Raw genomic sequence first — 15960 nt, forward strand, 5'->3', positions numbered from 1 at the left:
CTGAACGTGAAAGTTAAAGTACACTTCTTTTAAATGAAATCTTGTAAAGATGCAGTGATTTTAGTCTTGTCAAATAAAGCAGTGTGTCTCTATCTGATCTGTGTCAAGTGTGTGTTTAAATTTATACAATAAACGAGAGATGATACTGTATCAATGCTGATATCCCCAGGAGTATTGCGAAATTGTCATACTGGTTAAGGTTGGCCCACGGCCACACACGTCATACACACCGACACCCATCAATCATGTATAGCAATGACTTGGTCATACTTCATCTTTAGGAGAGCACGAAATAAACGCCAAGTGGTCAGAACATATCTCTATCTAATATCGCAATGGGTCTAATATTACTTCATAGCCAATAACCTAGGGCGCCCTCTAATATGACTAACAAAAACGTACCTGAGTTTCCACAAGCGCACTGTCCGCTGTCCACAGTGGCACCACCCCAATAGTTCTTCTGGTTCCCGTCTCTGTCATACCAAGCCCCATAACCAGTCATATAGGAGCCGTGACATTCATACTAAGGCAGGGAGCATAGGGAAAATCAAGAAAAGATACGTTGGTACTGAAATAAAACTTTAGGCAATGAGAACTATATGGTTAACGAAATGTGTACACACCATTCATCGCAATCATCTTCCGGATGTATATCAATAACCATCAATACTTCGTATGTTGTGACCATGGACCTAGGTCCATGTTCTGACTAACCATGATTTCAGTGTTCTACATGCATAATCATTGACCTGTAGGTCCATTGTATAATGGGACCAAACATTTAAAGGTGGTACATTAACAGTTGCAACCAACACTTTTTTTTTCAAAAGGAATAGGTAGAACGTGACAGATTTATATTGTATTTATCATGTTTATGCACATGCATGAATCATACATATTTTATATCGTTGAACATTTTATGTTTTCGGCATATCTTTTGTCAAATGCATTAATGTTTCCGTTAAATGCTTCGGTTTTTATTATGATATTATTACAATATCCACCTTTTCCACACAATTTACCATACTACATCCGTTTCTATTTATTTTGCAATTATCTGTGTTATTGTTTGAGCATTATTAGTAACATTATTACCTTGCCAATACATTGCAATTCGGCCCTGCATGGCCGCGAAGATGTCTTGAATTGTACTAATGAACAATCTATCTATCTATATATATGTCTTTATGTCTATCTATCTACCTACCTACCTACCTATCTATCTATATATCTATCTATCCATCTATCAATATCTATCTATATGTCTTTATGTCTATCTATCTATCTACCTACCTACCTATCTATATATCTATCTATCTTTGAAAATGATCCATAAAATTATTTCCTACTGATTTTACGGTTTTCCCTTTATTCCTTTCTATCTCTTCTAATTTTTGTTGCTCTCTTACTTTTCTGCATGGCATTGTTTCCATTATCTAGAACTCTAGGCCCCCCCAGGTTTAACTTAGACCATGGTCTAACTCTGTGCTAAAATTATGGGAAGACAAAAGTGTCAACAATTTTATTAAGTTGTATGTTTATCTTCACTGTGCTCTTTCCTGATTCATCACTGGTGAAGACAATCACCTTTTAATACTTCTTAGACAATTATGAATGATTCGAGAGCCAATAGAGCTGAAATATAATATTTCTACTGTTAGTGATTTATGTAGCAATTGGCTATCCATACTTAAACCACAACTTTAAACCTGAGTTTAAGTTAAACCCGACTTCAGAATACGGGCCTAGGTGTTGACTAACTGACCTTGATGTACTGGTAACACTCCCCGCTGATGTCCGCACCGATAGACACCTGATCAACTGACTTCTTGCCGTATCTAATGTATCGGATGAAACTCAAGGCAGTTTCTGCACCCGTTACCAATGAACGATATTCCTCTTGGTGCTCAAACGTCGTAATACCTGAAAAAACAAAAACAAAGCGGAAGTGTCTCAGTATTGTTGTAATGACGACTCATACAGATGTAGCTGAACATCTAATAGAAGAAAAGGGGAAGGTCAAGCAAAAGACATGCGTACGAGTTAGTAATTTATAGAATTGAATAATGTTTTTTGTCAACATCGAGTGGCAAAATACATTTTCTTGTCACTGATGATGCAGCAGGTATACCCTCAATATCGAGACCAGCCATGTCAAATCTACTGTATAATTTCTTATGAAATAGCATCGACTGGTTTAGAGTCATTCGCACTGATTAGTGTGATGGTGGGTTTTGATGAGCTGATGATCAAGTGTACAGGAATGGATACCAAACCTGGGTGGTGTTTCATAAAGCTGTTCATAAAGTTACGCGTAACTTTACGAACAACTGGAACATGTTCTTGCACATAAGTCAGCTACATAGGGATATATCATATAGCACAAAAGCAAGAAAGGGTCACCAGTCGTGCGTAAATTCATTCGTAACTTACAAACAGCTTTATGAAACGGGCCCCAGTTGAAATGAGGATTTCTCAATATCAAGATTTACTTGAACCAAAAAGGCATAATTAACGACTCAAAATATTTAAAGCTATGAATACCGAAAAATACGTTCAAATCTCAGGAGACAAATTTTAGTAAAAAAAAGCAAATAAATGTGTCTACTCATGCCCTTTTCCATTCTTCTAAAACTTCCTTTTTAGAGTGAATCGAATTTGAAGAAAATAATTTCCATCTCTCTAAAGAAAATCAAAAAGAAGAAAATCATAATATCACATGATATCAGACTTCATGATGTATTTCGCGCTTCAGAGATATGATTTCAACCTTAAAATAAAAATTCATTGTTGATGTCTTACCTGTACTAGCATCCGTAGTCATATCACAGTATACTCTGTAAGGGTCCACTCCGTTATTTCTTCCATCTGGATCTATTGTGTAGTAACCGCTAGACGTATAGCCCTTACGCTTCCATTCAGCACAAGAAACTGATAACGAGAAGATGAAGGAATAGATGCATGGGCCATTTTGAAAGGGGGGGGGACACAATATCAAATTTTTTCCTACTATTTTGGGGTTTTTTTATGATGGAAAAAATCATTCAAGATGACTTTGCATTTCGGATGATAACCTTTTTTTTTTGCTTGTAAAATATATTTTCGACCAAATGGTTATACATTTTGGGTGACAACCTTTTTTTTTTTGCTTTTTTGCTAATTTTTCTGGGGGAAAAATTCCTTGATCCGCCCCTGGTCCCCCTATCTTTGGGGAGAGATTTCCGCCCATGAATAGATGTTTAAGGAAATGGCTGATGCATTAAAGTTGGGTAAATAATAGAATGAAAGTCAAGAAATGACGGCGAACCATGAGCCATTAAACTAATTTTAAACTCTAGATTTATTGCAACTGAGTTCTTAAGATTTCCCTAACCTAGGCCTATATATCACATCGTTTTATAAAGTTGATCACCATGAAAAGAAGTCACCCACATGTCGCAAATCGTTATCGTTTGGATAGGACTTCAGATATGTGACCAATATCAGTGACGTGGTTATTTCACACACAAAAAAAATACATAATGCGATTGCACAGAACTTTGGCATGCGCATAACAGTGCATTTTGGTAAATTAAGTTTGTCACAGAAATCGCATATATCTTCATATGACCAAGTAATCATAGAAAATCGGGAAGAAGATCCTAAAGTAATCAAGAACATCGGGAGTGGCATCGTAATAATACTACACAAAAAATTACATATTCCGCTTAACGGTTTGCCCTTCTCATCAGCTTTACAATGTCGTCGAAACTCAGTATAATTTCTCATCAAAGTTCCTATGCTAATTAATTCAAAGATAATTTTGTTTTAACTTTACTTACTGGTATTAAGAGGGTATTTGCAGATGTAGCCAAATGAAGAAGAACAATGTGCATCGTTCCAAGTTCCATCCGAGCTCCATCGAAGTGCGCCACAATGCTCTGATCCACCAGCTAGAATAATCAGTTTTAATGGTTACAGAAAAACATCAGAAATGAAGAGAATACTTTAAGCAAAACATATTAGCGGTGATAATGGTAATAAAAGTCGCATTAGACGTCAATTAGAAGTCATGAAGTTAGAAAATAATGATAATAATAATAACGGTATATTTACCCAGGATAGCCACTTTAGTTCCGAAAATTGTTCTCCCAGTTGGCCCTGCTATTATTCTTACCCGGCTGAGCTAGACTACCGATTCAGGTGCTCACAAATTTTATAAATAAAATTTATTGAAATCGATTCTGAATGATTCATAACAATTCCGCCATATTAGATTTTGCTGTTCAAAAATATTAAAATAAAATGACGAAATTACCCTAATCTTTAGAATTTTAGTGGAAGCATACTTTCCGCCATGTTAGCCATTTCATTCTTGATTAAGATTAAATTTCACTTACAAGGTTCGCCAGAATGCCAGTTGGTGTATGCCGTCACAGTGCCATCGGTCCATACCCAAGTACCTTCTTCATCAAGGTCATTGTATCCAATCCAGTAGGAGTTCGTTTCAAATGTACGTCTGAGTGTTTGAAAAAAGAAAAAACAAATACATTTCATTTCGATGCATATGTAACAGGTAGGCTTAGTCGCTGAAGAATCCTGTTAGTCATGTTAGTGTTAGATAGTTTCTGTACTGTTGATAATTGAAAATCTGGAATGGCCTATATAAGGTATAGAGTGCCTGAGTTGAGGGCTTATCGGAGAAAAGCCTTGGTCAACATTATATATGTTCCCTTAGAGCTGTAGATCAAGGACACGGGGAGGAGTTGTTGTAGTAAGCTGGTGTTTGTGAATTGTTATTGCCACTGGAGAGAGGGAGAGAGCCCCGGCCGGGGGGGGGGGGGCCACTTCCATTGACGAGTGGATACCATGCGCGACCATTGGGTCTCGAAAAGCACCCTAAACACGTATTTTCCAATATTCTGAAAATTCACCCTTTAACGAGTATTGGCGTCTGAAACCCAAGTATTGGAAATAAAACGATACTCTTGGCAAGTATTCCTTGAAATGAACCCCAAACAAATACAGCGATATTTTATTTCACGGGTCCGTCGGTCATCGGTTTTACCTTTACACGCCGTTTGGTTTAGTATATACGGCCCCACCTTCTACACCTCGCGCAAATTGGACTCTTAACACGTAGTGTTGGGGGAAAAGGTCATCCTTTTAAAAACATTTTAATTTTGTTTTATCATCCCCGCAAATTCGACCCTAAACACGTAGCTTTCCTAGCGAAATAGATTTCATTTTTTTCATTATTTTAGTGCTTTTTGACACCCTTATCACGTTACGTACGTAACGTGCCCTATCTTGAAAAATACATCCTTTTTATGTGTTTTTGGGTCGCGCATGGTATCCACTCGTCAATGTAAGTGCCCCCCCCCCCCCCGAGGAGAGAGCACATACACCATGCTTGATATATCATATTCCTCACTTTGTTGAATGCATTTCTCAAGAGTGATTTGTTTCTTCACTCTCTTCCAGGCAAGAATACTTGTGTTAGACTACATTGTTACAAAGAATAAGATTGTATTGCATGACTGTAAGGTAGTAAAGTAATCTTATATATCACTGTTTATATTATGTTTGCTTCGTAATAGAATTAATTCACACTTATTAGAACTCTATCATTGATAGAATACATTTGTTCCACTTAAAACAATAATAGTTATAAAAAAGAGGAGAGTATATAGCGCACACTTAATACCCCAAATAGTAAACTTCATTTTATACAAGTTTGTTTTTAGCGTGGTTGTGTTACTATCACTCTCTTCCAGACTTGACTGATAATTACTCCAACGTCCTCAAAAGTATCAATGAGTCGTTAGATAGGTTACAAAAGTGTATGTCTGATGTTCATTCATGGATTCTGACTAGAAAACCGAAAATGAACAAAGACGAGACCGGATTCATGATTGAAGTATCTTCTAAAGAAGACTGACGAACATACAACTAAATGTTCACCTTCTGTTCGCATTCTGGGGTGTAACTTTCGATAAATGTATGAAAATGTCCGAACATGTGCCTAATGTGTTCACATAAGATAATTTCCATTTACGTAATATTAGTAGAATCAGAAAGATTCCAGCCATCTGTAACATCATTTAGTCCTATCACATTTAGATGATTGTAACTCACTTCTCAATGGCATATCACTTAAAGACCTGAGCTCTCTTCAAGCATGGACCCTAGGTTCTTTGGTTTAAGTAAAACGTACCCACAAATTTCTGTTGCGGGCGAATGCAGGTAAAGGCGTGCTTTTACGCGAGCAAGGGTGTGGGCGTGTGTGTTTGACAAACGTGTGTGGGTGTGTTTGCGTGTGTGGGTTGTGTGAGCATGCGCAAGTGGACCATAGAGAGAGAATAAGAGATGTCAGTTGTGTGTATTCCACGAAAGCCTCCTAATCGACTTGCAGTTGTTGACGCAGAGATGGGCACTCACCTTGATAGTGCTAGTAGAAAGTCGTTTTCATCTTGGTCACCTATGCTCGCCAGATCTCCGTAGTCGTTGAGCCCTCTGCATGCGGCCAAGGCTGTTGTGTAGTCGACAGCAGATTCAACAAGCTGGTAGCAAGCGTTGCCATTACGCGTCCAACCAGAGTCGCATATATCCTGATCACTGGTGCCATCGTCTACATTAAAATACAATTGCAAAAAACTTCGAATCAGGCAGAGTAAGCAAACATTTCACACGCACCTTTGTCGATAGAGGTAAATTGCAAGGGTGGAATGGTGATAAATAAAGACATAGGCGCGTTTTCTGAAGTCGGGTTAATTTAAACTCTGGTTTAAAGTTGTGGTTTAACTTTGAATAGACAATACTCGCATAAATCTCTAACAGTATAATTTCAATGTAGCAGCTCATTTTTCTCTGTAATCATTCTCAACTGTTTCGGAAGGATAAATAAGATATAATAAATACTTCTACGGGCAGGTATGGTCTTTGTCTGGCGAATGTAGCTGAACTATATAGACCGCCCCTGGGTTTTCTCAAGAGAGGGAGGGAGGGAGAGAGAGAGAGGGGGGGGGGGCGAACATCTATTTGTTGTTTTAGATAGTCACTGACGTTCATTTCGTCAATTTGGTTCAGATACTGTTGATTATACAGTCGGAAGAAATGCCTCTTATTCTTACAAAAGCGTTTTAAATAAAGTACTTTCAACAAAGTTAGTTCATCCCTTGAACGTGTCTAGGTGATCCGTATACGGGTTAACATTCCTGACAATACAGAACTTTAAAGTAACACACTGAATATAAGTAACCATCTCAACTTGAAATATGACTTGTACATAATGTACAAATCCTGGTCAAGAAAAGTGAGTATCTCTTAACCATGCACACATACACCATTTTAGAATAATCTAATCTTATATCGTTCTGTACAAATGAAATGGGAATGTTATCAAAAAGAACAATCAGATCTACGCCCTTTGTTTATAAAGGTTATTTGACTAAATCTGCAAGAATCTATTATTATATATTAATGATCTTTATAAATCAGCAAATGAGCTATCCTTTATACTATACGCCGATGATACAAATATATTTCATAGCAATTCAAACTTGAACTCCCTTTGTGATATTGTGAATGCAAATCTTGTACATGTATGTGAATGGTTTAATGCTAACAAATTATCTTTAAATACTAGTATCAAGAAATGTAACTACATGGTTTTTCATAATAGAAAGAATGTCGATTTGAATGATGCATGTGTTATACTCGACAATGTAATATTACCACGGGTAGACAAAGCCAAGTTCCTTGGAATTTATTTAGATAGTTTTATGACATGGAAAGATCATATACATGAGGTCGAAAGTAAAGTATCCAAAAACATTGGTATTATATCTAGAATTAGAAATCTCTTGCCAAGTCACATTCTACGTATGTTATATTGTGCTCTGATACTTCCATATTTCTCGTATTGTAATATTATTTGGGCCAACTCCTGTAAGTCTAGCATCCTAAAGCTTATAATACTGCAAAAGAGGATTGTTCGTATTATATCTGGACTACATATTCAATCTCACACAAATCCTGTATTCAAAGAGTTAAAATTATTGAAATTTAGCGATATTAATTTGCATCAGCAAAGTATTTTTATGTACAAAAGCACAAACAACATTTTCCCCTCGGAATTTAGTAATCTCTGTCATTTTAACTTCAATTCGGATATTCATAAGTATAGTATGAGAAACGCTACCCAAATTCATTTACCGAAACAACCCGAAGATACCAGTACGATATTCGTTACTCTGGGCCAAAACTTTGGAACAGTTTACAAGCCCGCCTACAAAACTCTCGTTCTTTGCAATCTTTCTCTTATAAAATGAAACTTTATTTAAATGCAGATCATTGACATGTTGACATGCTTGAACTACCTTTCATTTCTATTGTTAATTAATGCACATGCCTTACCTGTTGCTATGCTAGACAAATGTTAGTCAAGCTCTATATACATGTACCAATGTCACGTTACTGCGACCAGTTTACTCTTTTGTTCAAATGAACTTATCTTATCTTCTAATGCCTACATTTCTTCTCCCTCTTCTCCATCTACTGTATGTTTCTTTTATACTCTTAACTTTCTTTTTTATATGCAATTACATATGATGTCATTACAGTACGTAACTTGTTATTTATTTGTATCTGGCGACCCCAACTCAAGCTCTGCTTTTCGGGTTTTCGCCTCCTTCAAATTTGTGTCGAAATATATACTGTATTCGTCACTATGTCAAATATTATTTTGTATCTGTTTGAAGGAAATAAATGTGATTTTCAATCAATCAATCAATTATTAAGGATCGTTGTATCTACCTACCATAATATTTGTGAAGAAATGCAACCGTGTCAGGAAATCCTCGACTTCCTGTAGAGAAAGACAAAAAGTATAACATCAGTTTGATCAAATTAAAAAAAAGTTTGTTGTCCAATAAGTTGAGACCCTGAATAAGTTTTCACTTATCCAGATATCGCAAAGCTACGTTCATCTTAATTATGTTTATCACAAATATTTAGAATTGATAAATATCATAATACAACTCTAAGTAGGGGTAGTTAAAATGTGAATTTAATTTTTTCGTTGTTGCTTTTGCAGTCTAAAATATGGGCTTTTCAGACATTGGTGTTTACTTTCATTCCCGCCCTGAACACGTTTTTTTTCCTTTACAGCGTTTTGTATTTGCTATGTTGGCTCTGAAGTGATGATTTACTCAAACCAATGATAAAAATCTAAATTTCAGTTTTATTTCTGGAAAAAATGTCTAGGACGCAAGAGTTATTCGCCTGTAATTTCTAACATAGGCCTATCCACCTCAATGATAGAATGTTGCTCCAAGATATACGTAGGAATAGAAAAAACACCAAGGCTTGGAACATTCTTGACAATCTAAATGATTCGATTTGTCTTTTAATCAAGAAAGAAAAGCGACATACCTGACTCCCATGTTTGGTAAGTAGAAGCAGCACTGTAGATGAAGAAAGGTTTACTGTAGTAGTTGTCCCAGGTACATCCAGAGGTACTACCGTAATCACTGATCACGACCCAACCGGCATCGACAGAACACCCTCCGTAATGACGATTTATAAAAAATGTACGATGTCCGTTACTGTTATTGTAAAAGAGATACAGGAATTCACAATTAAACCGACCGATATAAATATATGTATGAGGCAGGGTCCTGGGAACATTTTTTTTTACTGGGGTGCTAATATAAATTTGAAAAGCCCCCCCAAAAAAATGTTTTCACTAGAAAATGAAGATCATTTTTATTACATTTTTCAATTTTTACCACATTTTCCAGAATACCTAGGGGTGATGCCTAAGGAGAATAATACACGTAGCACCCCAAAGAAAATTTAAGGGGTTCTTCAGCACCCCCTCTTCCTAGGGCCATGTTTTGAGGTTCAAAATCAATGTAGAGGATTTTTCTTTTTAAGCTATAATGAACTGTAGTGTTTAGAGTATTATATTCAGTCATTAAACAAACATCCTTCCAAAGAGATTCGAGAAAGAGTTTCCAAATCTGTTCTGCATTATTTCAGTATACATGCGTTAGGAAATATGAAGATATCCGAAATGGCCCATCGTCAATATTTCTCTCACATCTTCAAAGTTGAAAAGGGTATTTAGAATAGTAAAAAAAATGTTCTCACCCTGCCATTGACTGGTAGTTCTTGGTATCCGTGTAGATATCAGAATAGGGTGCATAACTCAGGTAGTTGGTATGATACCAATTGGTACGACTAGTTCCTGAAGTGTCAAACACCAAACTACGCACTTCAACACCACTAGAATAGAAAGCGAACTTGATCTATGGAGTTGGATAGAGAGAAAAAAAATCAGCATTAAACATTTAAAGAACAGGCGAGCTATACAAGATAGTATCATCAGAAACCTTTCCTCTCAGGCATGTCATGCTAGATATCTAGAGAAATTAGAATTTTATGATCACAGAACAGATATTTCGAAATGTGTTCTATGTTGGACACATTGATCCTGTTTTGGGAATTTCTCGTGTGATTTCATGGGGTTTATAAATATCTTTGAACGCTTGTATTGGGATTGCTCAAGGATGGAAGCATTACGGAAAGTCGGTTTACGGATGTATCTACTACAGAGCAAACTATCTGGACATTACCCGGAATTAAATGAAAAATCAGAAAGGAAATGTATCTGCAACATACCCTCTCAAGTGAGCTAGTATCGTAGCTATTGGCTTCAGAACTCTTGTACGAGACCGATGTTGATGTGAGAATATTAGCCGTAGTCGAGCCATCGTTGTAGGTGGATGATCCGGTGTACAGGTCATGGACGTCAATGCTCGATCCTCTGGTTACTTTCATGACAAGCTGCCAATCTGTTTTAGAGAGATAGAATAAGAAGTGATTAGAAAGTATTTACACGACTGATAGAAAACAAGATGATGATTAACGAAATTAAGGAACGAAGCTGTAGTATCAAGCCAACGATAGTTCTAAAGGACTTACAAATAATTGTTTCAGAAAAAGGAAGAACCGTTCAAAATCTTTATAGTGGGGCCCTGTTTCAATAATGCTTTAAGCTGTAAGAACTTCCCATTTGTATTTTTTTTTTCATTTTTAATGAAAAATATTTCGTGTAGATATGATTTACTAGATCACATTTATTCTGCCCTTAATTTCTACGTACGACAGTACAGTTTGGGTACACACATAAAGGTCCCCAGCGTTGTACATTGGAATTCTTTCTAATGATATAGGTGTGGTAAATGAAAGGATCAACTCTCTGGTAAAGAGTATGATTTCATCCAAAAGAAAGTTTATGAGTAGGAAGTAAAGACAGGTACACTTTTTTTTTAGGTAACCGGATTGCCCTGAGGCAGTATTCTGGTAAAACCTTCGAACCACTGATCGCGTGGCTGTTTAGCCACCCCTTTCATGAAAATGCCCCACATCTATTTTCGGAACTGCAGAAGGTTTGGTCCGCCACCAATTCGATTTGTTAGAGGAAGGTCGAGTAAGTATAACCCGGCGTGATTCCAGCCTGTATCCATTGAAAATTTTGACAAAATTAATGAAAGCAAATTGACGCAATAAAAATTGATTCATCTGGTATGTTGAATATACTTGATCACTCACCATCGATGGGATCATTAGCATCAGTGCCACATTCTGAAGTACTTGAGTAGTAACATTCATTGGGATACTGTTGACCACAGTGTGTACCACCTGTTACACAACACGCACAATCCGTACGGGTCGAATCGAACGGACACGCACAACCAGTCTTCGTAGCAGTATACTGTATAGGAGCTATGATAAATAGGAAACCTTATAGATGAATATGACCTTAGACGAATGAGAGATTAATGATGAAAGAAAATAAGTAATCATGATGATTTTTTTTGATAACTGAAATTAGTTAAAATTTAACTAATTCATATTCTATTTCAAGTTATGACAAAATAGAAATTTAACAGGCATATGCAGAATTATTGTTCAATATTTATCTTGCTTGTTATTCAAGTTGTTTGTTTGTTTGATCATTTGTTTTCCATAATCATATAAAAAACAGTTCATTACAATACAAATTAAATACATGCAATAATATACATTCATAAAAAAGTAAAATACATACAAACAGTTTACAGAATGCCTTTCAATGAAAACAAGAAAGGATAAATACATGCTAAATCATTTGAAAATGAAAAAAAAGGGAAACTGAAGTAAGGCCATGTGGCCCTGTAAAATAAGTTCCCTTATATCTATATTTAATACAATAAACTTTATGTGTTACTGAAAGACATTTTTACAACAACAAAAAAATGAAATGTGTCAGAGGAACATCGACACAAAAAATATGGCAATAACAGTATGCACTATACTTGGGGTACATGTACATGTCAGTATTTGGATAAAGGGAATGTTTTCAAATATTTTTTAAATGAGTTTTGGTTATTACAAAGAGATATATAAAAGAGATATATAATTTGGTAATGAATTCCAAATGACTGGAATACTACAATAATATCATTATTATATTTCCCAATATAATAATGATAATAATAATAATAGCTGTTTTTATAAAGTGCTTTTTGCCAGAGGATACAATGCGCTTCTATTATTACCCCGGCTTTTATGATATGAACAATGTATTTCCAATTATCGAAATCACCATCGTAATTATATATCGTAATCAAATAAAACATCTAAACATAGTATATTGAATTCCTTGACATACCCCTGCATACGCTGACAATACTGGTAGTACAGGAGTAATCATCCCACGTCCCAGATGAATACATCCCTCCACAGTTGGTCTCAAAGTTTCCACTCGGCTCTCCAGAATTCCAATTGGTATAAGTCATAGAGCTTCCGTCCCACCAAGACCAGGTGCCATCACTCTGGGTGTCTGTTATACCTGCCGTGCAAGAGAAATATGAAGAGTTAGAATGTCTCTTTAAAGTTCCAGCAAATGCCATGATAAGAAGGGATAGACTACCGTTGGTCTGATACTTCCACAACAAAGTAGTCATCAAGGAAAATTATGAATAAACAATATTCGCTTGTGATTTTTGTACACCATTCTGCAACCTGTTGTTCTCAAGAACAAAAGGGAGCCAACTAAAAATATGTATTCACATCAGTACATCATTTCTTACCGATATGTGCCTTGGAGTAGCCACTCATGACGTTCCTGACATGACTGTTCACACCACTGTCTGAAATACTGGCCAGGTTCCCGCCTTGTGTCTCACAGTAAGCCTGAGCATTCTCCCACGTCAGACTGTTAGTGTTAATGAAGTAACATGCAGTACCATATTGCTGCCAGTTCTTACGACATTGAGATGCCCCATCTGGGTAGAAAGAGAAAAAAAGACTTAGAGGTGATGTTTTTAAAAAAGGAATCTATCGAATTTGAGTCTTCGAGGGACCTGCTGGATTAAATATGGATTTATCAAAAGATTCTAGTCAGTCGAATGGAACATAGTCTACTATGCAGACTGTGAATGGCTCGTGAGGTGGGATCTGCTACTGGTTTGCGAAGCAAACCAGCCTGAAAGGGCGAGCGAAGCGAGCCATTTCAGATTTGCAGCCTCAGTAGACCTAGTCTGCTATGCAGACTCCTTGAATCAACTGTGGTACACACTGCAGATGTGGGTCTACATTTGTAGACTAAATGAAACATGCTGAATTTGGGCTTAAACCGTTCTTGCCATTTTTCAACGAAATAATCTATCAATAAAGAGATGGCATTAATGCTAAAATTTGGTCACTAAGTTCTCATCTCTACTTTTCTTTTTATAGATTCATTTACCTATTTGTTGTATTATTTTGACATCTCATGTCTTCGGGATTTAAGGATTACATTTTAGCATTTCGTGTATTTAAATTTAATTTTAGACCCATGAAAATGATTTAATAAAACTATTAAAGTACAGAAAATCAGATTGAAATAGGTGTGACTTTTTCTGAATTGTTAATGATTGCAGGCCTGGTTGATAAACTCATGAATTCGAGTCTTGTTTTATTAATTGGCAGAATTTTAACAGTATTTAATTGAGCATGTGAGGAGAGTGTAAAAAAATTATATGAAACAACTATAGTCGATTCATATTAGTCCATGCGTTGTAAATAACTGGATATTATCATCATCTTCATGACCATCATAATCATCATCATCATCCAAATAAGCTAGTGTTATGATTACAAGAGAGTCACATAACAAATAATGCATATTAAAATTATGCATATTATAGATAATGCATATGTAAAAATATACAAACCCATGAAACGTGTTAAAGTTAATTTTGCAGTAATCTTTGTCAGAATCGTTCACAATTGCCTTAATAAAAAACTTCTTCAAACCAATCCAACATACATTTGATATGGCCCCGTTTCCTTTCGTTTACAAAGCGCTGCACACACACTACTCCATGTTTGGGCCACTAAAACAATAATTGAACACCTCAAAATAATCAGCTTAGTTCGTGCAATCCATGGTCCTCATCAAACTCTTCGCTTTTATAAAAGAAATTTTTTTTTACCTTAATATATTAATTTGATAGTGATCTATGTACTTACCAACTGCAGCAGATGTAATCAGAAGCAACAACGTCCAAACTGTTCCAATAGAAGGAAAGGAAAACAATTCTTAGTTTTTCATCACAGAGTGATATACCGCTTTTATTTCATTATTATGAAAACCCCAATAATCAATTATTGAATATAGATTATAGCATTGTATGCTTATATTTATTTGATATTTTAAAATACTGCAAACAAATAATAATCCAATTATATTCAACATCATGTGTCGTTGCGTTTGTTGAAAAAAATCATACAATACCAGATAAATATGGCTTAAGACGTATTAGAGGGAACAAAAATATCTTAGAAGATTATGTTAAAGTGAAGAACACAATTCTGAATTAATTATGAATGGTCTCGATCCACATTTGATTGTTTTAGTAGAACGGGTTCAAATAACAAAATACTTCTTTTACAATAGACACAATTCATACTGTTTCAATGCCTAATTCGTTTGTCTGTACAGTACAGCTAAATCTTATGTCACTAATTTCATGCTGTGCCCCTGTATCTTACAAAACAAATGTAATCAATATGTTCTTTAATATAAAAATCAAAATAATTACCTGTAAAACTCATTGCGATGAAAACATGGAGGAATCTGTGGTTTCACAAGTATTTCCTTCAGCTACGCAATGCGAACCATTCTCCTTTAGGATATGTCCAATATAACTCAGCGATGGGAAGGGTAAGGTAGTGGTTCGAACGATTACCCGAACAAAAGAAATATTGATTACAACCTTCTTTTGGTCCCCTCCATTTATAGTGACACTTGTATGAATGGTCATCTTTCACGACGCTTCTAAAGGAAGCGATATCCATTGTTGGGATTCTTTTGATCTGCTTGGACGGCAGCCATTTTTTAGATGTTGAGTTGGTAGTGATGAAACTCTATATAGACAATAGACTGAAAGTCGGCATCTGTCGATAACACGTCTTGTAAACATATTAAGAAATGTGTTACTGTGTATTGTATATTTCAGTTGATCTTTGTTTTTGTTTTAAGCTTTTTGATGTAAATTTCTCTCATTATTTCACCTCGTTAGTTTCTGATCTGTACTTCTCCTTTCATTCTATCAGTCAGTTTGTTTTCATCGTCATTACGTCGGCATATTGTATTGTCGTCGTAATCATCATCATCATTGTCGTCGTTATCATCATCATCATCACCGTCATCATCATCATCACCATCATCATCATTATCATCATCATCATAATCACCGTCACCATCATCATCATCGTCATCATCATCACCATCATCATCATCATCGTCATCATCATCACCGCCATCATCATCATCATCGTCATCATCATCACCGTCACCATCATCATCATCGTCATCATCATCACCGCCATCATCATCATCATCGTCATCATCATCATCATCACCGCCATCATCATCGTCATCAT

At 35.9% G+C, this 15960-nt stretch overlaps 1 protein-coding gene across 1 annotated transcript in view; it reads right to left on the reverse strand.

Annotated features, from left to right (window-relative positions):
• The window catches only part of LOC121424794, a 44316-nt gene extending 29060 nt beyond the window's left edge, over window positions 1-15256 (reverse strand). The window contains exons 1-15 of the mRNA XM_041620571.1: window positions 15117-15256; window positions 14545-14583; window positions 13122-13316; window positions 12701-12880; window positions 11599-11772; window positions 10666-10838; window positions 10135-10292; window positions 9415-9587; window positions 8801-8848; window positions 6421-6610; window positions 4380-4498; window positions 3822-3932; window positions 2803-2931; window positions 1766-1923; window positions 403-523 (exon numbers count right to left, since the gene is read on the reverse strand). Of these exons, the coding sequence (XP_041476505.1) occupies window positions 403-523; window positions 1766-1923; window positions 2803-2931; window positions 3822-3932; window positions 4380-4498; window positions 6421-6610; window positions 8801-8848; window positions 9415-9587; window positions 10135-10292; window positions 10666-10838; window positions 11599-11772; window positions 12701-12880; window positions 13122-13316; window positions 14545-14583; window positions 15117-15129 (1981 nt within the window). The 5' untranslated portion in view covers window positions 15130-15256. The remainder of the gene's footprint in view (window positions 1-402; window positions 524-1765; window positions 1924-2802; window positions 2932-3821; window positions 3933-4379; window positions 4499-6420; window positions 6611-8800; window positions 8849-9414; window positions 9588-10134; window positions 10293-10665; window positions 10839-11598; window positions 11773-12700; window positions 12881-13121; window positions 13317-14544; window positions 14584-15116) is intronic.
• Between the last annotated feature and the right edge of the window lie 704 nt (window positions 15257-15960).

This window comes from Lytechinus variegatus, chromosome 12, assembly GCF_018143015.1.
Source record: "Lytechinus variegatus isolate NC3 chromosome 12, Lvar_3.0, whole genome shotgun sequence".
Lineage (NCBI taxonomy): Eukaryota > Metazoa > Echinodermata > Echinoidea > Temnopleuroida > Toxopneustidae > Lytechinus > Lytechinus variegatus.